The sequence below is a fragment of the Impatiens glandulifera genome, chromosome 1 (genome assembly GCF_907164915.1).
Source record: "Impatiens glandulifera chromosome 1, dImpGla2.1, whole genome shotgun sequence".
In the NCBI taxonomy this organism is placed as follows: Eukaryota; Viridiplantae; Streptophyta; class Magnoliopsida; order Ericales; family Balsaminaceae; genus Impatiens; species Impatiens glandulifera.
The window spans coordinates 70,733,761-70,758,872 of NC_061862.1; the positions used below are offsets into that span (position 1 = coordinate 70,733,761).

At 30.8% G+C, this 25,112-nt stretch overlaps 2 protein-coding genes across 3 annotated transcripts; one reads left to right on the forward strand and one right to left on the reverse strand.

Annotated features, from left to right (window-relative positions):
* The first annotated feature begins 2,060 nt into the window (after nucleotides 1-2,060).
* LOC124921495 (thaumatin-like protein 1) lies at nucleotides 2,061-3,337 on the forward strand. Of its 2 annotated transcripts, none has more exons than XM_047462167.1 (2): nucleotides 2,061-2,909; nucleotides 3,057-3,337. In XM_047462167.1, exons 1-2 carry the CDS (start codon nucleotides 2,182-2,184, stop codon nucleotides 3,280-3,282), a joined length of 954 nt encoding a protein of 317 aa, XP_047318123.1. In that variant the 5' UTR covers nucleotides 2,061-2,181; the 3' UTR covers nucleotides 3,283-3,337. The 2 variants fall into 2 exon arrangements, with proteins under 2 accessions (XP_047318123.1, XP_047318124.1); XM_047462168.1 differs by having other exon boundaries at nucleotides 3,060-3,337.
* Nucleotides 3,338-15,649: 12,312 nt separating this feature from the next.
* Nucleotides 15,650-16,903, reverse strand: LOC124931713. The gene has a single exon (XM_047472243.1). It carries the CDS (start codon nucleotides 16,901-16,903, stop codon nucleotides 15,650-15,652), a length of 1,254 nt encoding a protein of 417 aa, XP_047328199.1.
* Nucleotides 16,904-25,112: the final 8,209 nt, after the last annotated feature.

Below are 25,112 nucleotides of genomic sequence, written 5' to 3' on the forward strand. Positions count from 1 at the left end.
TATTATTATTATATATAATCATTTTTAATTTTTTTTTAAATAGTTCAATATTTTAATTAAAAAAATATTTATTTATTTTTATAACGATAATTAATTATTATTTTCTATATTTACTTATATTATAAATAATATTGTTTATTTTATATATTAGTTTTTTTTAGTTTATTTTATTATAATTATTAATAATATTTAAATTAAATAAATATAATTGTTTATATTATAAATAATTTTTATATTTTAATTAAAATTATATTAATTATTAAATAAAAACAGTAAAATAATTTATAATAATAAACAATATTATTTATGATATAAATAAATATAAAAAATAATAATAATAATTTTAAATTCATATTTATACCACTTATACTACATTTTATATTATATACCAAACACAAAATTACAAACTATATACAACTTATATCATTTCTTATCATTAATATCAAACATTAAAAATTTATACAATTTATATTACTTTATATTATTTACATCTCTTATAATTTATACTTTTATACAACATATACCTTATAAAACTTATATAATGTACAGAGATATTATAAAATAGAAGAAGAATTTGTAAAAAGAGAAAAAAAAAATTATATTATTTTTTTGATTATCTCATTAAAAAGATTTTCAAATCTTTCATATTTAAAAAAAAAAATGAAAACCTTGAACTGTTTATATGATCATGATAATTTGTGGTTTTTAACATTCTTCTATTCCAAAAAGAGTTCTGTACTTTTTTCATATAATAACTTTAAAGGTTTGTTCGGTTGACATTATTTCAATAATGCAAGATAATTATTTTATATATATATATATATATATACTCAATTCAGTAATTAAAATATTTTTAATTTTAATTATTATTTTATATTAATAATAATTATGATTTTATTTTAAAAAATAATAATAAAATTTCATTCTCATCAAAACTATCCCTCATCATTCATTTTTAAATAATAAATTGTTAAAATAAACTCGAAGCTCTAAAAGTCAAAGATCCACAATAATTCTATTAGTAATCCATGGATATTGGATTGTTTGGATCTCCATAATGATTACAAATACTCTTTGGCCCTAAATTATTAATATAGGGGGCTACTTTAACTTTAGACCAAAATTTGACAAAATTGATCAAAGCAAAATAGGCTTAGTAACGAAATTAATTTAAAATAATGTTCTTAGATCAATTTATTTCCGACCACAGAAATTTAGAGTTTTTTTATAAAAGAAAAACAAGAAAAGTTAAACTTATTTTTGCCTCGCAACGGATTAGTACGTATAATTTAAATATGTGAAAATTTTCAAGATCAGTTTTGTTTGAAAATCTTGCTTAAATACTTATTATATTGATATAATTATTTTTAAGATAAATTATTATCCAATAGATATTAAGAGTTTGATTGTTTTTTTTAAATAAAATTAAACAACATTTTTCAAATCATTTAATTCATTAACAAAAATACTCAAATATTAATTCTTTATTTAAAAATATAATATATTTATCATTATAAAAAAATAGTATACGAATTAATCACATAACCAGCTAACACACTTAATCATTTAACTAGATGTCTGATGGACTCGAACTCAGAACCTAAAAGAGTCTAAGAATATTCATTTTTATTGTTGCTAGGCTGAAAGAGGGCATTTTATTTATCATTATATATTAATACATTTTAATTTTTTTTTTTACCAAAATAAAATAAAATAATAAACTCTTCAAAATCACCCAAGATTATCTAAATAAAATCAACCACCAAACAAGCTTTAAGGGCTAGCTTGTTCCATATAAGTTAGAATTTAAAATAAAAAAAAAAAAAAAAAAAAACTTAACTATCACATATATTTTCATTAATCAAATAATTATTTAATTTTAGAAAAAAACATCTTTTATCCCAACAGAGCTCTAAGTAAATTTTTATAAATTAGTAATTAAATAGGATAAATAAAAGCATGAATCATTAATCATTAATATTTGATTGATTTTCAATCTTGTATGTATAAAAAATGTTATGTCAAGCCAACGGCACCAAACGCACTCCCCAGCCGCCCTATTCCCCTGCCCCATCGGTCTAGAGAGAGGAGAGAGTTCCGACCAAACGATCATCTTCTCCGACCACAACAACGATCTTCAAACCCAACCCAAAAAGCTCACAGTTTTAGCCATTTATATTCATGAGTATTTACAGTCACATCATTCTCTCTCTTGTTATTTTGTTAACAGAGAAAGTTTGGGCAGCTAAATTTACATTCATCAACAAATGTGATTTCACTGTATGGCCAGGAATTCTCGGAATTCCTATGCTCGACACTACTGGATTTGAGCTCCCAAATGAATCCTCCCGTTCATTCCAAGCTCCAACCGGATGGTCCGGCCGTTTCTGGGGCCGAACTGGTTGCAATTTCCAATCTCCAACACCCAGATCCTGCTCTACCGGCGACTGCGGCTCCGGCGAGATCGAATGCAACAACGCCGGCTCCGAACCACCGACGACTCTAGCAGAGTTCACTCTCGGTTCTGGTTCGGGTCAAGATTTCTACGACGTTAGTCTAGTCGACGGCTATAATCTCCCCATGGCTGTGGATGCGAGGGGGGGATCCGGCGCTTGTGAGTCCACGGGATGTGCGGTGGATATAAATAAACATTGCCCGAGTGAGCTGAGGGCAGCGGACGGCGACGCTTGTAAGAGCGCTTGCGGCGCTTTTGGGTCACCGGAATACTGCTGTAGCGGCGAATATAACTCGCCGGCGGTTTGTATGCCGTCGATGTATTCGGAAATGTTCAAGAATGCCTGCCCTAGATCTTATAGTTATGCTTATGATGATGAATCAAGTACTTTTACTTGTACGGCTGCTGATTATACCATCACATTTTGCCCGTCTAATTTTACTTCTACCCCAAGGTACATTTATAATATATGATCTATAGTGTATTTTTTTTATTTTTTTTATTTAGACCTATTTTGTTTGTTTGGAATATCACAAAAAAAACGGTGAAAACATATTTACCATTTTTATAAAACCTTTAATTGACTTGTTGTGGTCTCTAGCAGTGATAAAAAAGGGACACCCACATCTAATACTCCAACAAATGGTTCGGATTCAGGCTCGGGTTATTCAGATCGAGGCTCGCCGAAGCTCGAGGATGTTTCGTGGTTTGCAAATTTGGCCACGGGAGACTCAACGATCGCATGTCGGTCTAGTTTTACTCTTAGGCTAGTCTTAATGGTAGCTTTTGTAGTGAATTATACTATTATAGACTTATTTGTGGGTTAGTCCCAAATTTCACTTATTAGATGTAATGCAATATGCATTAATATTCATTTCTCAATTTGGAACTCTTAATTAGGAGTTAGAGGGTTATGGAGCCAGCTTCATCTATATAGGTAATATTTCATTCAGCTCAGCGATGAATAAAAGCATTTGTCTTGAAAGATTTACAAATTGTATAAATAGTAATAATAAGAAATCCAAATTATCGACGATAAAAGTTTGAATGTGCTTTCAATTCTGTGTAACATGTCATTCATAATCTCCTTCCAAACATGTTTAAATTGTAATTTTATATATTAACTTAGATAAATGAAGCTAAATTACATATAAATATGATCTTAGCCTCTTAGGGAGGAATATTTTCTTTCTGCGCATAAGCATCAATGGATACTTTTTGTTCACATTAATCAAAAAGTGATTGGATACTTTTGGTCACAAATAAAAAGTGATTAGAGAATCATTACAAAATTTATTCTCTTAACCACTATCACATCAATTAATTTCATTATGATTTATTTTTATTTAAACAGTTTAGTGTTTAAAATTTAGTGTCATTTTATTAAAAGTCTAAAATAGAAAAAAAAAATACAAAAATTTAAGATCAGATCTAAACAATTTCTAAATTTAACAGTGAAACAAGAACTGAATTATAGATATCAACAACAACCATCAGCGCATATAGCGTTGTTACTTTGATTCTACTTGTGACTTTCTCAAACGAAATATCTTATATCTGGCAAAACTTTCTATTGTCTTCATTCTTTTCTATTCATCTTCAGAATTGAAGGAGTGCATTTTCATCCGAAGTTATATCTTCCTAAATATCTTCATCAACTTTACTTCTTCCACGGTGAGTTCTTGAATTTTTTTTATTTTCAAATATTATAAATTACTATTCCAAAGGGGAAATTTGAGGAGATGACCCTCAAAAATGTGTGAAATGCGGAAAGTGTAGAGGATAAAAAAAAAGCGCTGGAGACCACTTTTACTGTTTTTGGACGAAAATGCCTCAGTTGCGTCACGCAACCTGAGGTTGCGTGACGCAATTTTTTATTTTTTTATTTTTCAAAATATTTTAATTGTGAATTTTTTTGGGACGAAAATGCCCCAGTTGCGTCACGCAATCGCGTCACGCAACTCCAGTTGCGTCACGCAATCGCATCACGCAACTCCCCAGTTGCGTCACGCAATCACAAGACGAAAAAAACATATTTCAGTTGCGTTACGCAAAGGTACAATTGTCATTAAAAAAAGGGTCACCGGCGCTATTTAAATTATGCACTCACACAATCGGTTATTCACCCTATCAGTGGGGTCATTTCCTCAAATTCCCCTTCCAAAATAGTATTTCAGCATATTTACAATAAACTATTAAAAGTTAGAAACTAAAATATTATTTTTATACAAATATTAATTGGAAACTTAACCATTATTAATAAACAAACATATCATGAGGTTCGTTTTAATTCTGATTATTTGCTCCAAACTTATTTGTTAATAATTTTTGGTTCGGAAACAACAAACTAAATAAATGATATTACAACCCATTGGGCCAAATGCGCTCAATCAAATAGTTGACCCATTAGCAACATTAAAAACAATTAGCTTCTCCTATGAGTTTGTCACATACATTTGCTAATTAATCAAAATATGGTGAAATTTGAGGTCAGCACGGAAGTGAATGGTTTAGTCATTTGTGCTCATTAATAAGCATGTACACACAACCCATCATTTGTACTAATTAATAAACATTGACATACCTCATCTTATTTGAAACCATTTCTTTCTCTATTCAACTTCCATTCACTTTTTTTTTCCAATATACCCACCTACCTATTTAATTTCCCTAAATATTTAAATTCTCTCAATAAACACATAATTAACTTATTAATTACACATTTAATAATTAAAAATTCTCAAATAAAGATTAATATATTTTATCTATATAATTAAATTAATAATACTTAAATAATTAATTTAAATAAAATAAAATAAATTTAAATATTATATATTAAAATAATATATATATATATATATATATTATATAAATATTAATTACACTACTTAATTTTATAATTATAATTCTATAATTAAAATTAGACATATTAAATTAAATAATTTAAATAAATATACATTACATAAACGTTAAAATAAAATTATATAAATAAAATTAAACTACATAGATAAAATATACATTTTATTTTATTGTTTACGTAATGTATTTTATTTTAATTTATAATATTTATTTAAATTATTTAATTTTAAGTACATTTATCATTATTTGACTAGTTAGAAAATTTATAACTATATATTTAATTTTAATTATATATTATATTTTGTAAAATTAAATAAAAATAAAAATAAATATACATTATATAAACATTAAAATAAAATGTATAAAAATAAATTAAGTGTATAATAAAGTTTAATTATGTCCCAACTATCTAAGAATTTGTGTCTTATAATAAAATTAATGATAATATATTTATAAATTCAAGTAAAGATAAAAATAAATAAATATATTAAATAAAATGTATAAAGATAAAATAAACTTCTAAGAATAAAATGCATTTTATTTTAATTTATAATATTTATTTTTGAATTATTTAATTTAATATGTTTAATTTTAAATATACATATTATATTTATAAAATATGTTAATATTTATTTAATATATTTTATTTTAATATTTATATAATATATTTTATTTTAATATATAATATTTAAATTTTATTGTAATTATTTAATAAAGTATTATTAATTTAAATTATATATATTATATTTATAAAATTAAATGATTATTAAATTTATTGAGAGTAATATGCAATTAATAGGTTAATTAATGAATTTATTGAAAAAAATTTACTATTTTCGTTAATGAATGAAAAGGTTTAGGGAAAAGAATGAAAGTTGGGTATACAAGTAGATGGTTCCATTTTCTCAACCCATTTCTTTATTTTAGTAAATATTGTCTCACTTCATGTATTTAATGGAGTGACCATTGGCTAATTATATTGGAAATTGTATAGGATGCTCTTTGTTCCATTTTGATTTAGACCAATATGATCAATGACCCAACACCACTACTTAGTCCACTAGCACTCAATTGGACAACCATAATCGTATTTTTATTTATTAATATAGAAAATAGCATAAAAGTTTTTTAAAATATTAAATTAAATAAGATAATATTTTAAAACGTTAAATTCTTCACGTTAGAACATAAAGTGACTATTACTATCTTAGATTTAATCGAATTCTAAAAAAAATCGACAAAACCTTCACAATAGAAGATTCCGTAAATATTTCGTCCCAAAAATAGAAATTTTGAAACAATTGAGATTTTTTTTTGTATTGGGCTTTGACGGTATTTATCATGCACTTCTGGATCTGACACTCTTGTAGAATCTTTTCCATTTTTTTGGTTATATGCTTCTCCATTGTCGTGTCAAATTCGCATTAAAAAAAAGTTGATCTAGAAAGAAAAAAATAGAAGAAATTATTTTTTTTTCAATTTAAATTTGTTCATTTGGAATGGAAGACCTGTTGATAAGGTATTCAACTAATTATGAGTAACTTCACAAATGAATGTAGGACAAATATTTGAATGTTCGCTCTCTTTCATGAAAGTTTAGTTTTTAACGCGAATGGTTTGTAGGAAACTCTACCTTCTCTGATCCACTTGATGCTAGCATTATCAAACTGACTGCAATCTTTTTCTGTCGGTGAGATTCAACCATAGTAATTTTATGTTGATCAGCAGATGTTGAAGCTGAATAAACTATTTGCATTCATTTTGTAATGAAGTAGTTAGTTATGAGAATTCAATAATATTTTGATTCCAATCAAAATTCTTTGGGGATGATTTTGTACTTCATTTTGGTGGAGGAACATTAGGAAACCCTTGGGAAAATGCACCAAGTTCTGTAGCTAATTGAGTCGCTCTAGAAGCATGTGGGCTATTTCATTTCGAACTGAAGTTTTACCAAGCTTATTTTTTTTTTCACTTTCTAGCTAATGACCTGACTCTTCAGTTAAGCGCTTCTTTTAATAAAAATCGTGATTTTATTCCGGTTATACAAAATAAGATTAAGAGAGAGGAGTTATTTCTTGGTTTCGTCCCGTCATTAATAACTTGATTATTTTTCGGTTGACCTATCTATTCATCAAATAACTAAGTTTTGAGAGTTACGAAGGAAGTTTCGAGTCATATTGGTCATGGGTTGAAAATTAGATTTAGGAAAAGAATATTATACAAGATACTGAAATGATGTACTATAGTTTCAAACTTTCTATTATTGGAATGCAATATTAATTATATGTCGAGTTAGGCTTTTTTTATCCGGTGATCATTCGGACCTTTCAATTCATAGATGCGGATCTCGGACCTATTAATGGGATATTTCCAAAATTCAGAGGTGTTTTAGAAATGTCTGCGATCGAGTAAATAGTTCTACGAACGAATTAGGTTCGACCTCAATGGGAAAAAATGAGTTGGGTTAAGTCCCGCAACTAGCGCAACCCTCGTGTTTAGTTATCATCATTTTGAACGGACTGTTGTTGATAAGATTAGGAAGACGAATAAGAGAGCAATTCAATCTCTTACTAACTGGAATCTAGATTTGTTCTGTTTTGGACGGTAATGGACTAGGGTTAAGGGTTAACAAAACCAACAAAAATCCTAACATGTTTTTCTTGAAATGTTAAATTTTCTTTTTAAATATTGATGAATGGTAATATGTGTTTTTTAAATAAAATCATAATTGATAATATCTATCCAAGAGTATAACAAGAGAAAGAACAAAAAGAAAAGAAAAAAATTGAAAATGAAAAGAAAATTGATAATATTGATGAATGGTAATATTTTGAAAATGAAAATTGAAAAGAAAACAAATAAATGTTTTCAACTAATTCTTATTTTTTTAAACTACCACTACTAACTGCATTCATGACTACTATTTTGGTTTAGGGCGTTTGTAGTGTCACTCAAACTTATGACTTAATTTATTAGGCCAGACTTTTTCCATCTGAATTATCATATATATATATATATATATATATATATATATATATATATATATATATATATATATATATATATATATATATATATATATATATATATATATATATATATTACTGAATTAAAGTTTAAAAATATTCTTAAGAATACACATTAAAACACTATAAGTGAAAGTAATTAATGTTGGGTCATATTGGGTCGTGCTAGCTTCTAACCTTTAACAAAAAAAATTACAAATATTTTTAATACAATTAAATTTAAGATATTTGAACTAACTATTATCTAGAAATTTAAAAGCATTCTTTATGTGGATTCATATAACCCAAAGTTTAGTAAAAGATATCATAAAAAAAAAATGCAAAATAGGCTGGCTAAAATCCATTAATTATTGTCGTGAATGGTCAATAACAATCAATCATTTTTTTAGGAAAAAAAATACTTTGTGGTAAATAAATTACGTAATAGATTCAACCTATAAGGTTAAGTTATCATTAATAATGTTTTGATTTTAATGAAAGTAATAATTATAAGAGATCATAATAGTTTTCCAATAAAACAAATTTCCATTAAAAAAATCCACTTAACATATATCTCATTGCACCGATTTCAACCCATCACGCCCTTTTATATAATAATACTTTCTTTTTACAAATTTAATATGTTTTTTTACTTGTTGAGAGAATAAAAGTATGACAAAAAAATAGATAAAAAAAGCAACTAAAGAATGTCGACGAAATTGACCCAAGTGAAACTGAGACCACAAGTTGTATTAGTTATAGATAAACTCTACAAATATTTTAGATTATTACTTTAAGTTGTAGATAAGTTTTGAAGTATTTTATTCCAGTTAAGATTAGCCTTTACTTTATGATCTTAATTATGATCTATAGTTCAATTGTAAGAAATTTGGAAACAGCATTTTCTCAATTTTGAAATATCAAATTTAATTTCGTTATAACGTTCTATTGTAATTAGCTGATGTTAATATAAGTTCACTTTTAACACTAAGACAAATAGATTATTATTTTAGGAATGGGATGGGAGGGTATGTGAGAGAGAATTACGTGACATCAACTGCTTATTTTCATTTCATTAAAAATCTCAAAATAGAAAAAAAAAATTGACATGAATTGTTTGTATCATATTAAACAAAACTTAAACATGGTTTATGAAGACAACCAAAGTAACCTACCTCCAAATTACAAGCTAATGAATTATTACAAACAAAATTTAAGTTTTATCTCGCCTTTGAATTTCTCACTTGAGTGAAAATGAATAAGTATCACGAGAGAGAAAAGAGATTAATTTTATTAATTTTTCAGACAGTCAGATTGTGTCACGTTATTCTTTCACCCAAATTTTTTCTTCCTATCCTCTCTTTAATATTTTAATCAATTAATTTCTTTATTTTTGTTCTAGTATATATTATACTCGTATACTCGTTTTTATTGTTTCAGACTGGTCAATAACAAAGTGCATTCCTTAATTCTTTCAAGCCAACATAATAATAATAATAATAATAATAATAATAATAATAATAAACATGTTGCATATGTGTTACCCACAAGAGACTAATTCAATGGCCTTTTTATCACTTATCTTATAATTAGCAATAGAGTATTGGAAGTCTGAATTTAAAATTGATGCATTTCAAGAAGATAAATGATTAAAATAAGCACAAGGGCAAGTGTAGACAATAAGTGTAAAGTTGAGGTGGAATCACTATATATGGCAATGATCTAAATGTTTTGGGCTATACAATTAGAAAGTCAAGCCATAAACATAATTCATAATGCATGTCCTAACTTCTTCTTTTTGGTATTTACATATTAATGGCCTATATATGTTCTTTTTCTTCAAAATCATAATTTATTTATTTTTTGAAGAAAGTTAGTACGGTCTTCTAATCATGACTCTCACTTCAAAACATCGTACAATGTTTTTGAGTGAAAATCGAACATAAAATCTATTATACTAGATTTTTTTTCCTCTTGAGTTATACCCTAGTAGGTTATATGTTAAAGTTAAAAACTATAATATGTCAATTTTTCATCTTATTTTACTTTTTTTTTTTGTTAAGAATTGTCGTTTTGAATTGTTTTTAATGAGGTTATAAATAAATCACGGAAATTATAGTAAATATATAATGTAGTCAATAAAGTAATTACTTCTCAAACTTCTTCCTTGTGGTAAATTTGCCCATTTTCTTTCAAATTTCACTTTTCTTCTCTTAAATTCAAATGAAGTTCTTTATTTCATAATCTATACTGTCTTCAATGAGTTGTTTTCACCAAAATTTTAAAATTTTCATAAATATATAAATTAATGAAAACTTTCTTTAAAACAAAAACTTAAAAAAGTTTATTCTCATGGTTGGTCGAGGCAGCAAATGTCAATGCACAAATTTTGCAATGATGAGCATAGTCGTCAGAAAATATAGTGAAAATGAATGAAATAGGGGATTACAAGGAGAGATCTCACACTCGATGGGAGTGCCTACCAAGAAAAAAGAGGTGAAACAATCAAATTGGAATGCAATTGGGAAAAACATATTCTACGTTAGAACTAAAAGCTTTGCGGTTACAACTAGTAAATACATAGTCATCTCGTCGTGGATAATGAAGTGCAATGCGAGGGTTTCCCCTATCTGAAATGGAAAGGCCATGGGCGGTCTAGATATTGCTCCGAGCTCAGGACTCTTCAGAATGAATTCACAACTTACATGTACATTTGTTGTTACAAAATTGATATGGTTTGCTCATTGCATAAATGGATTGGACGTGTAAATGATCACTAGTTTAAACAAATCGTAATATTAGTTGATATAATTAAACTTGATCTTTAACTTCTTCATTTCCTATAGAGAATAAATAGCAAAAAGAGCAACACGAGGTTGAAAACCCTAAAAATGCAGTTCATATAGATTATTGGAGACCTTATGTCCATCCTATTAGTATCATTCCCACATCAAACAATGATGTTAGTACGATTCCTGTTAGTATGAGCTTGCCTTCAACTTAAAACTTCCTTCGTTTATTAATGTCTTTTAATTAAGTTTATGTTTAATTTATGATAATATTTGTTATAATTTATACTTAGCCACTTTTTTTATCTTAGTAATTTAAAAAAAAAAAGATTAATAAAATTGTTACACATTTTTTCCTTTAAAAAAAGGGAAATCACAAGCCTCTTGCCTGAGTGGACAAAAGGTTTTTATTTTTTTAATTTTTTATTTTTGCCTTTTGAGCATCTGTAGTTAGTGGTTATTTACATGAATGCCACTAGTTGGAGCAAATCAATTAAGAATCGTATTTTATCTGACCATGTGTGGGTGGGTGACAGTGCTTCATAATCTTCAATCTACTAATTATAATCATTTTTTTGTCACCAGTTTTTCTAAGAATAAATTTTGCTAAATATCTCAATTCCAACATCCATGAGATTACAAATTTAACGATTTTTTTAAAACAGTTTTTTTTTTTTTTTTTTTTAATTTATGAAGTTAGCGTTATCGCATTTTTTTTAATATTTAAAAAAATAACACAATCACAGTTAATATTATACTTTAGAACTTTACATCAATATTGCACATTGTAACCAAGTCTTATTGTCATAGGTTGTCCTCCATTGTGCATGTGAGTCCTCCACTAAATGTTGAATTGTTGATCCCTGTCGGTAAGATGGATGTAAAGACCTTCAATTGGCCTCGCACATGATATTCATCCCACCCAAAAGGTTGGAAATCATTTCAAGGTTTATGCAACTTTTATTTATTTTTTATCCTCTCTTCTAACCTAACAGTAATAAGATGTGGATACTTACCATAAGATCCTAGATTCGAGTCTGCCAGATGACAAGTTCTGCGTCTGGTTAAATGATTAAATGTGTTTGCGGGCTACATATTTAATCCGTTGTCTAATTTTTTTTTTCAAAAAAAAAACTTTTATTTATTTTCAATTATTTAAAAAAATTATAAAAATTTATACTAGGTTAATGGAGAATGTTGTCAAGTAACTTATATATATAAAAGGTGGTCTCAAAATTTTGGATAAATAGATTACAAAATTGTTGACACATTAATTGTTGGCCCAGAAATAGAATCACTCACAAAACTTTGAGAAAATATCTATAAAATCTTAAAAAAACGATTACAAGAGTTGTTATCTCTCTCTTATTTTTCTTCCTCTAATGAGATCAACATACACTTTATTTATACTAAAATAAAAAAAAAACTCTTAATTTTCTAATTTAATGAAATTTATTGAAAATATTCTATTTTCCTCATTATTGCAAATATTTTGTTTTCCTCATCATTGCAAATCTGTCGTTTTCCTCATTAATGCAGATCTTCCATTTATTTGTAAACGTTGTAACAGCCAGGAGTAATACAACATTCTCCCCCTTAGTCCTGGCGTGGTTCGAGATCACGAACACCGATCAGGTGTCGCATCATCACCAGTTTTGATGCTGGAAAAGCTTTCGTAAGTATGTCGGCCTTCTGTTCATCCGTTCGAACAAACTCTACCTTGATTTGACTTCCTTCAACACACTCTCGAATGAAATGATATTTCGTGTCGATGTGTTTGCTACGACCATGAAAAACTGGGTTTTTCATGAGTGCAAGTGCAGACTTGTTGTCAACGTAGAGCTTCACTGCCTTAGGTTTCGAACCACTTAGTTCAAACAACAATGATTTCAACCAAAGTGCTTGACACGCTGCCGCTGCTGCAGCCATGAACTCTGCTTCACATGAGGATAATGCCACTGTTTTCTGTTTCTGGGAGTTCCACGAAACAAGACTATCGTTAATGTAGAACGCCATGCCCCCCGTACTTTTCCGGTCATCTAGGTCACCTGCGAGATCACTATCAGAGTAACCCACTATTTCCTCGTCACCGCCTCCTTTTCGAAACACTAGACCTAAGTGTATAGTGCCTTGAAGGTATCGAAGCACCTGCTTCGATGCCTTGTGATGTATCTCAGTTGGCCTCTCCATGAATCTACTGACAACACCAACAACATAAGAAAGATCTGACCTTGTATGAAGGAGATATCGCAGACAACCAATGACTCTTCGATATTCAGTTGCATCAATCGGTTGTCCTTCGGGATCCTTATAGAGTTGAGCCCTATGCTCCATTGGTGCCTTTGTTGAGTTACAATCAAGCATTCCAAATTGGTTCAGCACCTTTTTGGCATATGTTGTCTGCTTGATCGATACACCTCCTTCGAACTGATCTACCTCGATTCCAAGGTAGTATGAAAGCAATCCGAGATCACTCATCTCGAACTCCCCCATTATCTGCTTTTTGAAAAGTTTGACACCCTTTGGATCTCCACCTGTTAAAATAAGATCATCCACGTAAATACCAACAATAATTCGGGTATTACCGTTGCCTCTTGTGTACACCGCTTGCTCCTGTGTACACTTTTCGAAGCCCATTTTCTTCAAACTTTTGTCCAACTTTAGATTCCACGCACGAGGAGCTTGCCTTAGGCCATACAATGCTTTTTTTAATTTAAGCACCATATTCTCCTTCCCTGTTGCCTTGAATCCTTCCGGTTGAGTTACGTACACTTCCTCTTCCAGTTCTCCATTGAGAAAAGCTGACTTTACATCGAGATGATAAATTTTCCAACCACAATTGGCTGCCAAGGCAAGAATGACTCGAATTGTGTCCATTCGAGCAACTGGAGCGAAGGTTTCTTCGAAGTCAATGCCTTGTCGTTGCACATATCCCTTTGCAACTAACCGAGCTTTGTGTTGGATCACCTCACTATCTGAGTTTTTCTTGAGCTTAAATACCAATTTGAGTCCAATTACCTTGTGTCCGACTGGCAATGGGACGAGAGACCACGTCTCATTCTTCTCGATGGCTTCAATTTCTTTAGTCATTGCTTCTTCCCATTGTGGTTGTCCAACCGCTTCATTGTAGCAAGAAGGTTCCTCCATCTGTGCTAACATCAAGTCTTCAAAATCAAGTGTCACTCGAGGTGTTTCTTCCAAGATATCGGTCATGTTCTTGTATCGAACAGGTCCTTCATCACTCCCAATGTGTCCACCTGACCATGGAGTGGGTAAATCATCGCCTTGGTCTATTTGTTCAGTCACTTGCTCGAGCTGTGGAGGATTCGAGACAGCCTCTTGGAACATTTCTGAAGTATACTGTCCTCTTGTCGATCCACTCTCAAATGGGATCGTTCGAATTCCATCATGCTCGTGATTAACCTCTTCGTAAACTTTGAAGGGTTGATCACTCTTTTCATTTTGCCAATCCCATGCTGCACTTTCTTCGAACACAACGTCACGACTCACATGGATCTTGTCATTTTGTGGTTCGAGCAACCTGTGTGCCTTACTTCCTTCTTCGACACCTAAATAGACAAACGACTGACTTCTGTCGTCTAACTTTTTTAGATGGGGAGTGGTCACCTTGGCATGCGCAGTACACCCAAAAACACGAAGGTGCGCTAGGTGTGGCTTCATTCCAGTCCACATCTCAAATGGAGTTTTGTCTCGAACAGCTTTGGTTGGAACTCGGTTGAGAAGATAGACTGCATGACGAACTGCCTCCCCCCAATACTTGCTCGGGACTGCCATGCTTTTGAGCAACGACCTAGCCATGGCCATCACTGTTCGATTACGCCTCTCCACCACACCATTTTGTTGAGGAGAGTATGGTGCTGTGAATTGTCGCTCTATCCCTGCTTCTTCACACATCTCTCTAAATTCCCTCGAGAAAAATTCACCTCCTCTATCTGAACGAAGGACTTTGATTCGAAGTCCGGTCACATTCTCGACCAATTGCTTCGTCTTCTTAAACGAAGAGCATGCTTCGTCCTTTGTTTTCAACATATGGAGCCATGTCCACATGGAATTATCATCAACAATCAGCATGAAGTATCGATTTCCTCCTGGGGTTGATGGCGTGATTGGCCCACATAAGTCAATGTGCAACAATTCGAGTGGCTTTTTCGCTCGAAACTTGGCTTCTAACGCAAACGGCTGTCTCGTTTGTTTTGCAACTAGGCATGTTCGACAAAGTTGTTTTGGAGGAGAAATTTTTGGAACACCAGCAGCCATTCCCTTATTTATGAGGGACTTTAGTGCTTGGAAGTTAACATGACCGAGACGAGCGTGCCATAACCATGCTGGATCTTCAAGATTAGCTAAAAGACAAACCGTTTTTGCTAATTTCAAGCAAATTTGATATAGTCGATTATGCGTTCGTCTCACTTTCATGATAAGGCATGAAGGGTTCTTAGCGAAGACTTCAAGCTCTTCTCCATCCATCACCACCCTGTGACCTGTCTCGGTAAGTTGCCCGAGACTCACTAGATTAATTTTTAAAGAAGGAATGAAAAAACTCCCTCGAGAAGCCACTGGTCGCCATTTTTGCATTCGAACATGATAGAACCTTTACCACAAATTTGTACCGTGGAACCATCTCCGAACTTCACCTTTCCAGTGACTGCCTCGTCTAGTTCAAAGAACTTCTCTTTATCGCCAGTCATGTGATTGCTAGCGCCATTGTCCAAGAACCAAGCATCTCTTGATGTCTCATCGTTCTTAGCTTCTAGAATTTCTGGAGTCTTCATTTCATTCAGCATGACAACATTGATTGGAGGAATCTCCTCCGAGATTGCCATAAGTAATGCTGGTTCGACGTTGTCTGCGTGGGTAAGGTGTGATACCTCGTTCTTCTTTGCTCGACATTGTGTTGAGTAATGTCCCATCTCGTTGCAATTAAAACAACGAATGTGACTCTTGTCTCGAGGAGCTCCTCGACCACCTGAACCACCTTCTTTGTCTTTCCGAGATGGTGCTCCTCGGCCTCCTCTCCCTTGGCCTCTACCTCGGGTTCTACCTCCTTGACCACGGGTCCCACTATCTGTGGAATCCTTTTTCCACTGGTTCAATGAGTCTTCCTCGTCCTTTTTAAACCGTGCTTTCCACTCCTCCTGAGTGAGTAGCACTTGTCCTTCGTTTCCTCCAAAGTTTGTGTTTTTCTTGCGCGTACGCTCCTCGAAGACCTTCAGCCTTCCAACAGCTTCCTCAAATGTTAACGTCTCGAGGTTGTAAAACTGCTCGATGCCGGCTACCACACTGATAAACCTTTCTGGCACGGTGTCGAAGAGCTTCTTTACTATCGCAATATCATTTAGTGTTTCTCCAAGGCTTGAGTACCTGACTGATATGGATGTGAGTCGACCAGCATATTGATCGAGCGACTCACTATCGTTCATATGCATCCTATCAAACTCACTCTTCAATGTCTGTAATCGTGCATTCTTCACTCGGTCTGCGCCGACGAACCTCGTCTTGAGACAATCCCACACTTCCTTCGCCGTCTTCTTATTTGCCACCTGCATTAGAAGATCCTCCGGAAGTGCTTGTAGAAGATGTGATCTCGCCTTTTTATCAAGTCGGACGTCAATCTCTGTGCCTTCTACTGACTCGACTGCCTCCCATACTCCTTGGTCCTCCATCATAGCCTGTACACGAATCACCCAACTGATGTAGTTCGTGTGTGTTAGCTGCGGATAGTGGAATATGCCATTGTTTTGTTGCGCTCCTGATGATCCTGCACCCTTCGACATTTGATCCCACCGGATGATTTTGGGCATTCACCTGATGCTCTGATACCAAATGTTGGCCCAGAAATAGAATCACTCACAAAACTTTGAGAAAATATCTATAAAATCTTAAAAAAACGATTACAAGAGTTGTTATCTCTCTCTTATTTTTCTTCCTCTAATGAGATCAACATACACTTTATTTATACTAAAATAAAAAAAAACTCTTAATTTTCTAATTTAATGAAATTTATTGAAAATATTCTATTTTCCTCATTATTGCAAATATTTTGTTTTCCTCATCATTGCAAATCTGCCGTTTTCCTCATTAATGCAGATCTTCCATTTATTATTTGTAAACGTTGTAACAGCCAGGAGTAATACAACATTAATGTCATGTGATACGAATGTATGAATGTATCATATAATATTTGCATACCATCTCTATGTTTTTGTCCTAAGAGAGGACTCTGATAAGGAGCTTACTTTTATCATATTTTTTAAAGTTTTTTTAACTAATTATTTTTCTGATCTTTTTTAAGATCGCATATAAACTTCGTATAAAATAGTTAAATTTAATCATAATTGTTCATCAGTTGATTTAATTATGTTTACAGACCATATTCATTTTTACAAGAGTTTCTCAAAATAATATTATGTGTATTTCTGATATATTTTTATAAATCCTTATTTGCATTAGGTCAAAAAATTAATATACAGTACTAAATCTTTAATGCCCTTTCCAAATAATAGTACTCTTATGCATACTAAAAAGTAAAAACTCCCTGATCTTCTTTGTATTACAATTGTCCATTGTCGATGTCATTATCTTGATATTCCTTTAATTGAGGTGTTTACAAAAATATAAATTGTTAGGAAAATTAAATGATATTATTATTTCAAAAAATTAGCAAGTTTGGAAGGTAACCTTCTTAGTCAAATTAGGAAAAATTTATTTTAAGTCTTATGTCCAAGCAATTTCAGCCCACTACCTATTTGTGTTTAAATTTCTAAGTAATTCATCAATTGGATGCATTTATTAATCACTACTTTTTGGTAAAAATCTAACAAGGAAAAAAATGTGTTCAATAGTCCTCTTGGGACAATCCAAGGGTGTAATGAGGTTTAAAATTTTGAAAAGTGTAATTTGACTTTACTTACTAAGCAATCATGAAGACTAATTTCAAATTCACAAAATTTATGGGATAAATTAGTGAAAGATTTATACTTCTCTCATGACTCTATATCTCATTGAGAGAAAAAAAAAAATAGTAGTCCGTTGTGTTGGTCTAGTATCCTCCTGAGAGAGGAGACTTACTCAAAGTCAATTGAAATTGACAAATCATAGATGGATCATCCACTTTTTTTTATATAATGATAATTAGCTACCCATTAAAAATTTTAGTGGTGTTTTTCAATTTAAAAGTCCTAAGAACCTTTTCTCAAATACCACATATGAGCATTTGTTTGTTAATCATGTTATTAACCCTCAAAATATTAGGATTCGGTTCTTTATATGAATTGTTAGGTAAGCAACTCATGACCTATAATATTCTTAAGCTCACAATTAGTGTTTGGGATCATGTGACATGTTTATAAGGAATGATAATTCCAATTGAATATATTATGGGAGTCTTGGATATAATTTCGCACTCAAAAGTCATAACTCTTCTAGATCAAGACTCACTCATCATTATTTCAAGTACACCCAATACTTTGGAAGACTAACTGGAGCCTTAAATGTCTACAAAAATTAGGAGTTTCCTTTGTAAAGCTTGCCATAGTGTCCTCAACTCTTAAGAATTGTCAGAATTGTTTTTGACGACAAATCTCATCCCCTATCTACCCTAGGTGTTTTTCCAACATGAAAGACGCCGAACACTCATTCTTACTATACCAAGAAAATCTTGATACATTGTCACTATCTAGTTTCTCTCATTCTGAATTTACTATTAATAGATTTGACACATTGTTACTTGATACTTTTGAACCTCACATGATTGTTTTAACAATAATGTTATTGTCACTTTAGTTGGAATCTATATAAAAGCAGAAACCACTCTTTCATTGATAAATCAAAATTCTTGACTGTAGTGTATCAACTTAGTCTAAACGATGTTTAAGACAATTTTAATTATATGAATGATTTATCAAACTAAGACTTCCCCAAGAGTCGTTGTGCGTTGGACATCGCCGAATACTGACTAGATAAAAATCAACTATAATGCCTCATTTCTTTAGACAGATCCAAAGCGGTCTTCCTAAATCATTATTCAGGATTAAATGGGCAATCTTCTTAGAGTATTTAGTCATAACCTTAGATGTATTAACTCTGTTATGGTCGAAGTCATAACAATTCATCAAGCAATGTAGTGTGCTATGGCACAATGTCATTTTTGAGTTAGACGCCAAATATGTAGTCTCTACCATTCTTGATGTACCAAAAGAAGTTATTGGAGTCTCAAATTAATCTAGTATACAAGACATTAAAGTCTCGTCACCGTCTCTTTAAAATTTAATTTATTCTCGGCAGTGCTAATGAATCCGTAAATTTGGTAATAAAATATTGTCGGAAATTTTATTTCTATAATTATTTTTCTTTTCTATTCTACACCACTCAAAACCTTTTTTTTATAATAATACGGTAAGTTTTTAAGTTATTGGAAGATAATTTATCAAAAAAAATAATTAACAAACTAATTTATTTTAGAGGAGTGATATGGGAGAGAATTTGGAAGAGAAAATGACTTGTCATCACCCATTGATTTGGAAAATATAAAAGTGGTAAGAAAAGAGATAAGAGGAAGAAATTATTTAATTTTTTGAGCCAATCAGATTGAGCCACATCATTTCCTCTCATATTTCCTTACTCAAATTCTCTCTCCTAATCATATCTCTTTATTTTATTTGTTCTTTTTAAATGTAATTTAGTCTACAATTAAAACTCAGTTATTTTATTTATTTTTATATTTTAACATTTTTATTAATATTATAATTTATCATTAAATAATTCTAAATTTAATTATATATATATATATTTAAATTTTTATTTTTATATAATATGATAGTATATCATATAATTATTATCATAATTTTAATTTCTTATTTTTTATATTTTATTTTTTATTATTTATAAAAAAATAAATATATAATTTTAAATTTTAAAATATTATATTAAGTTATATTATATTATGATATTATTATACTGTAAATAAGAAGATTTTAATAATTTTGATTTTTTTTTAATTAATAATTATTATATTGTAGTTGTTAAGATATATGGTCGAGATGCTTAGTTTTGGAGTAAAAATCTCATAAGAATTCACATGAAATTAAACTCTAAGATTAAAAAAAGAAAAAAGAAAAAAGAAAAAAAAAAAAAAATTGTATGAACATTATTGTACTAATTTTGATATTATTTGAAACTTATATTTTCTCTCACAAGGAGATGCAAAATAGTAAAAAAATATTTAAAAAAAAATTAGACACTCATGAAAGATTTCCTCCTCTGTGAAACGAAGGTGAAACCGGGAAAAGGTTTCTGCCTCCATCAAAGTCTAATAGTATAGTTTAACTTATAAGAATTTTATATAAAAAATAAAAATCTCATGCTAATTTCTCACTAAAAATATTTTCATTTAAATATTAATTGAGGAGGTGAATTATAACTCCTCTTAAGGTATCCAATCTGAATTGTCTCGGTTAGACGGTTTTCCTAATTTCATAAATAATAAATAATTAATCATGGATTTGAATGAAAAATATTTGTGTTTTTGTCCCGATTCCGTCTGAATATTAATAAATAAAATTAAATATAAAACATCACATATATATTTATTTATTATTTATATTTTAAGTTTTAAATTTAATTTTAATTTTTTATAATAATATGAATTTTTAATATATTACACTATATAAAAATATATTTTTTATGATTTTATCACAATTTCTTATTTATTTTAGAGAACATGTTATCTCGCGAGTATTGTTCGAAAACTGAACAGGCGGAGAATGATAGTAAAAAAAATTATAAAGTAAAACGGAATAGAAATGATAAGAGCACCCCGCCCCAATCTATCATATTTTCATCCCTAATAATAACCACATCTTAAAACCCATATTACATTTTTTTGACATGTTAAAGTTGATCTTAACCTCAAATAAATTAAATCAAACAAACCTTAAAGTCACGTTTGTGTCTTAGTTTTTTTAGGTTCTTTTTTTATTTTACTCATTTTTCTTAGGAGTTCTCTCTAAATCATTATTATCAAATAACTCATTTTATTAATTATATTATTAAAATTCTTTTACTTTATTTTTATAAATATAAATGAATATTATAATAGTTAAATAAATTAAAATTTCAAATAACTTATTTTAAAAAAAAATCTAAACAAAAATGTGAAATCTTGTTTGATCTTTATTTTTTTAGGATTTTTTTCCAAAATTCATTGTTTCGGATAAAAGAAAAAAAAAGTTATTTTAGTTTTTAATTAATATAATTACTCAAGTATTTAAAATTTAATAAAAATAAGTGAATATATTTTAATATTTTAGTTGATGAAACGAGAATATGATGACTATAAGGGTGTAAGCGGTTCAGTTTGATCGATTATTTAATCGAAATGCACATTCAAACCGTTGACATTGGTTTATTAAATTTCAAACGATCACTTGGTCGATTTGAACGATTAAAATATCAGTTTAGTCGGTTTAATTAGTTTGATCCATTAACAAATTTCTTAAAATAGATTAAATAAATATTAATATTATGAATAAGATCCGATAACATATTTAATGAATACTAGCTAGCCTAATTTTCAAAACAAATATATTATACTAAGAATGAGTCAATAAATGAAATTAAATTTGTACGTTCATAATATTCTCTCATTCGGTTTAAAATGATATTTAGTTTTAACTGTTTCGATTCGATTTAGTTAGTTTATTTACTCCCTTAATTATAATGATTTATAAAAAAAAATGAATAAAATAGTAAAACGGTTGAAATTAATGTTTTTAATTAATTGTAGTATTAATTAGGATACTATGGAGAGGTTATAAGTTACGTTATTTAATTCTAAGAAAAGATTAGATTTTTATCTTGATTATATATTTATCTGGTAATGTAATAATGTAATGGGAAGATGGAATAATAGAAGAAAATAATAATATTTCATTTCCTTTTGTAACTTTCCTTCCTTATTTTTCTATTCAACCCAACATAGTGGTATCAAAGCTTCGAGATCGATCTATGGCGATGCTAGGAGATTCTTGGCCGATACAAGGAGCCCAACTCGTTTTCGACGAAGAAGATTATGATTATTGGAGTGTTATGATGAAGACACTCTTAGTCTCACAAGATCTGTGGGATTTGGTGGAGAACGGACACATTGAAGATCAAGATGCCGCAGAATCATCAAATTGTTCATCCGATAAAAAGTTAAAGGAGAACAAAAAGAAAGATGTGAAGGCCTTGTTTATTATTCAATAAAGTATTTCTCGTAAGAGTTTTCCGATAATAATAGGGGTTAATACATCGAAGGAAGCGTGGGATATATTGCAAAAGGAATTTGAAGGGAGCAACAAAATGAAGACAGTAAAGCTCTTGACTCTCAAATGAGAGTTTCAAAATTTGAGGATGAAGGAGAAAGAAACTCTACAAGAGTACTTCTCAAGGGTGATCGAAGTTGTAAATCAAATCAAGTGTCTTGGCAACGACTTGACCGACAAAATGATTTGCGAGAAGATTTTGATAAGTCTTTCTCCGAAGTATGACAATATGGTGGCTATTATTGAAGAAATGAAAGACCTCTCGTCACTTAGTATTCACGATTTGATGGGTTCTTTTAAGATGCATGAACAACGGATGAAGCGACATACTGAAGCTTCCCTCGAAACTGAATTTCAATCGAAAGTGAGTGTAAAAGAAGATTCTACTGAAAGCTCGAGTAAACATCAATATTTTCGTGGCGGTGGAAGTTATGAAAGAGGTCGAGGGCGTGTCCGAGGGGAGGTAGAAACTCCCATGATACAAATTTTGTCATTATTGTAAAAGATCGGGTCACGTTGAAGAAAATTGTTATCACAAAGGTAAACCTCAATGTTTTAATTGCAAGAGGTTTGGTCATATGTAAAAGGATTGTCGAGATCAAAGTAGAGAGCAAGTCAATTATACCAAGGAGAAAAGGAATTGTGAAAGTGATGGAAGCACATTTTTTGTATGTCAAGCGGCTATCGGAAAAAAATGATAAGGAGTGGTATGTTGATAGTGGGTGCAATAATCACATGACCGGAGATGAGTCGATTTTTTGCAAAATTGACAAAAGCGACACAACTCGGATCACAATGGGTAATGGTGTTGTGGTGAAATCAAATGGAAGAGGAACGATTGCCGTAGATTCAAAGAAAGGTAAATTGCTCATCCATGATGTGTTGTTTGTTCCGGATTTAGCTCAAAATTTGTTGAGTGTTGGGCAACTTATGCAAAATAATCATGCATTATACTTCGATGATGATTATTGTAAAAATTTTGACAAGAAAAATAATAGAGAGTTGATTGCGGTTGTTAAGATAGAGAGGAAGCAAAATTTTCCTCTTAATCTTAAACCCGCAAGTTGTGCATCGATGAAGGTCAATATTGAAGATATGTCGTGGTTGTGGCATAAACGGCTTGGGCATGTGAACTTTGAGAGCTTGAAATTGTTGAGCAGAAAAAATATGGTGTATGGGTTGCCAAATATTAACGACAAACATGATGTTTGCGAGGCATGTTCTCTTGGTAAAATCCATCGAGAGACGTTCCGAAAGAGAAAGCCTAGAGAGCAAAATCATTGTTGGAGCTCGTTCACACTAATATTTGTGGTCCGATGTCCAAAAACTCTCATGGAGGTAACAAATATTTTATCACTTTTATCGACGATTTTTCAAGAATGTGTTGGGTCTATTTTTTTAGGCAAAAATCGGAAGCACTTTCCGTTTTCAAGAAGTTTCAAACAATAGATGGGAGACAAAGTGGTAAGGTGATTAAAAGATTAAGAAATGATAGAGGAGGAGAATAAAACTCGAAGGAGTTCGATAAATATTGTGAAGATATTGGTCTTGAAAGACAATTGACGACGAGGAAGAATCGAACAATTGTTGAGATGGCGAGAACCATAATGAATGCAAAGGGGTTACCATTGACTTTTTGGGCCGAAGCAACTTATACAACAGTTTATTTGTTGAATCGATGTCCGACAAAGGCAGTTGAAAACAAGACATCATTCGAGGAATGGTCCGGGGGTAAAAAGTTGTCGGTCAATCACTTGAAAGTGTTCAGATTCATTTTCTATGCTCATGTCCCGAAGAAAATGAGAAACAAACTTGAAGATAAAGGTGAAAAATGTATATTCGTTGGCTATAACACCAAGTCGAAGGGATATCAACTTTTTAGCTTGAAAAAAAATAAGGTGATTGAAAGTCGGGATGTGATCTACAATGAAAAAGAACAATGAGATTGGAAAGAGAAAGGTGTTGAGGATGTACATATGCCGATTTTTTAAGAAGACTATAGAGAGAAATCGAAACAAGTTAATGAAAGTGGATATGAAAAAAGTGAACATCAACAATCTCCGACAATACAACCCGGGGAGAGTTCATCCATTCCGATCCTTACTCTAGTAAAAATGAGAAATTTAAACGACATATATGCTCGATGTAATTTCTGTGTTGTAGAACCCAAAATCTTTGAACAAGCTATTCAAGAGGAGGTTTGGGTGAAAGCGATGGAAGAAGAAATCAACATGATCGAAAAAAATGAAACTTGGGAGTTAGTATAGAAGCCGAAAGAAAAATATGTGATTGGGTTGAAGTGGATTTACAAGACAAAAATAAGTCCCGATGGTTCGGTTAAAAAAATGTAAGGCAAGATTGGTGGCAAAAGGGTATTCTTAACAACCCGGAGTCGACTATCATGAGACATTTGCACCGGTTGCAAGACACGAAACGATAAGGATGTTGATTGCATTAGCCGCTCACAAAGGTTGGAAGTTTTACCAACTTGATGTGAAATCTGCATTCTTGAATGGAGTATTGAAAGAAGAGGTGTATGCGGTACAACCTCAAGGCTTCAATGTTGAAGGAGAAGAAGAAAAAGTATACAAGTTAAAGAAAGCGTTGTACGGATTGAACCAAGCACCTCGTGCATGGTATGGAAATATCAATGAGTATTTCTTTAAGAGAAGATTTTTCA

Coding starts and splice junctions, on each gene's coding strand:
- LOC124921495 (XM_047462167.1), top strand. CDS start 2,182: ATGAGTATTTACAGTCACATCATTCTCTCTCTTGTTATTTTGTTAACA. Junction 2,910..3,056: donor AATTTTACTTCTACCCCAAG/GTACATTTATAA, acceptor TGTGGTCTCTAG/CAGTGATAAAAAAGGGACAC.
- LOC124931713 (XM_047472243.1), bottom strand. CDS start 16,903: ATGTCGAAGGGTGCAGGATCATCAGGAGCGCAACAAAACAATGGCATA.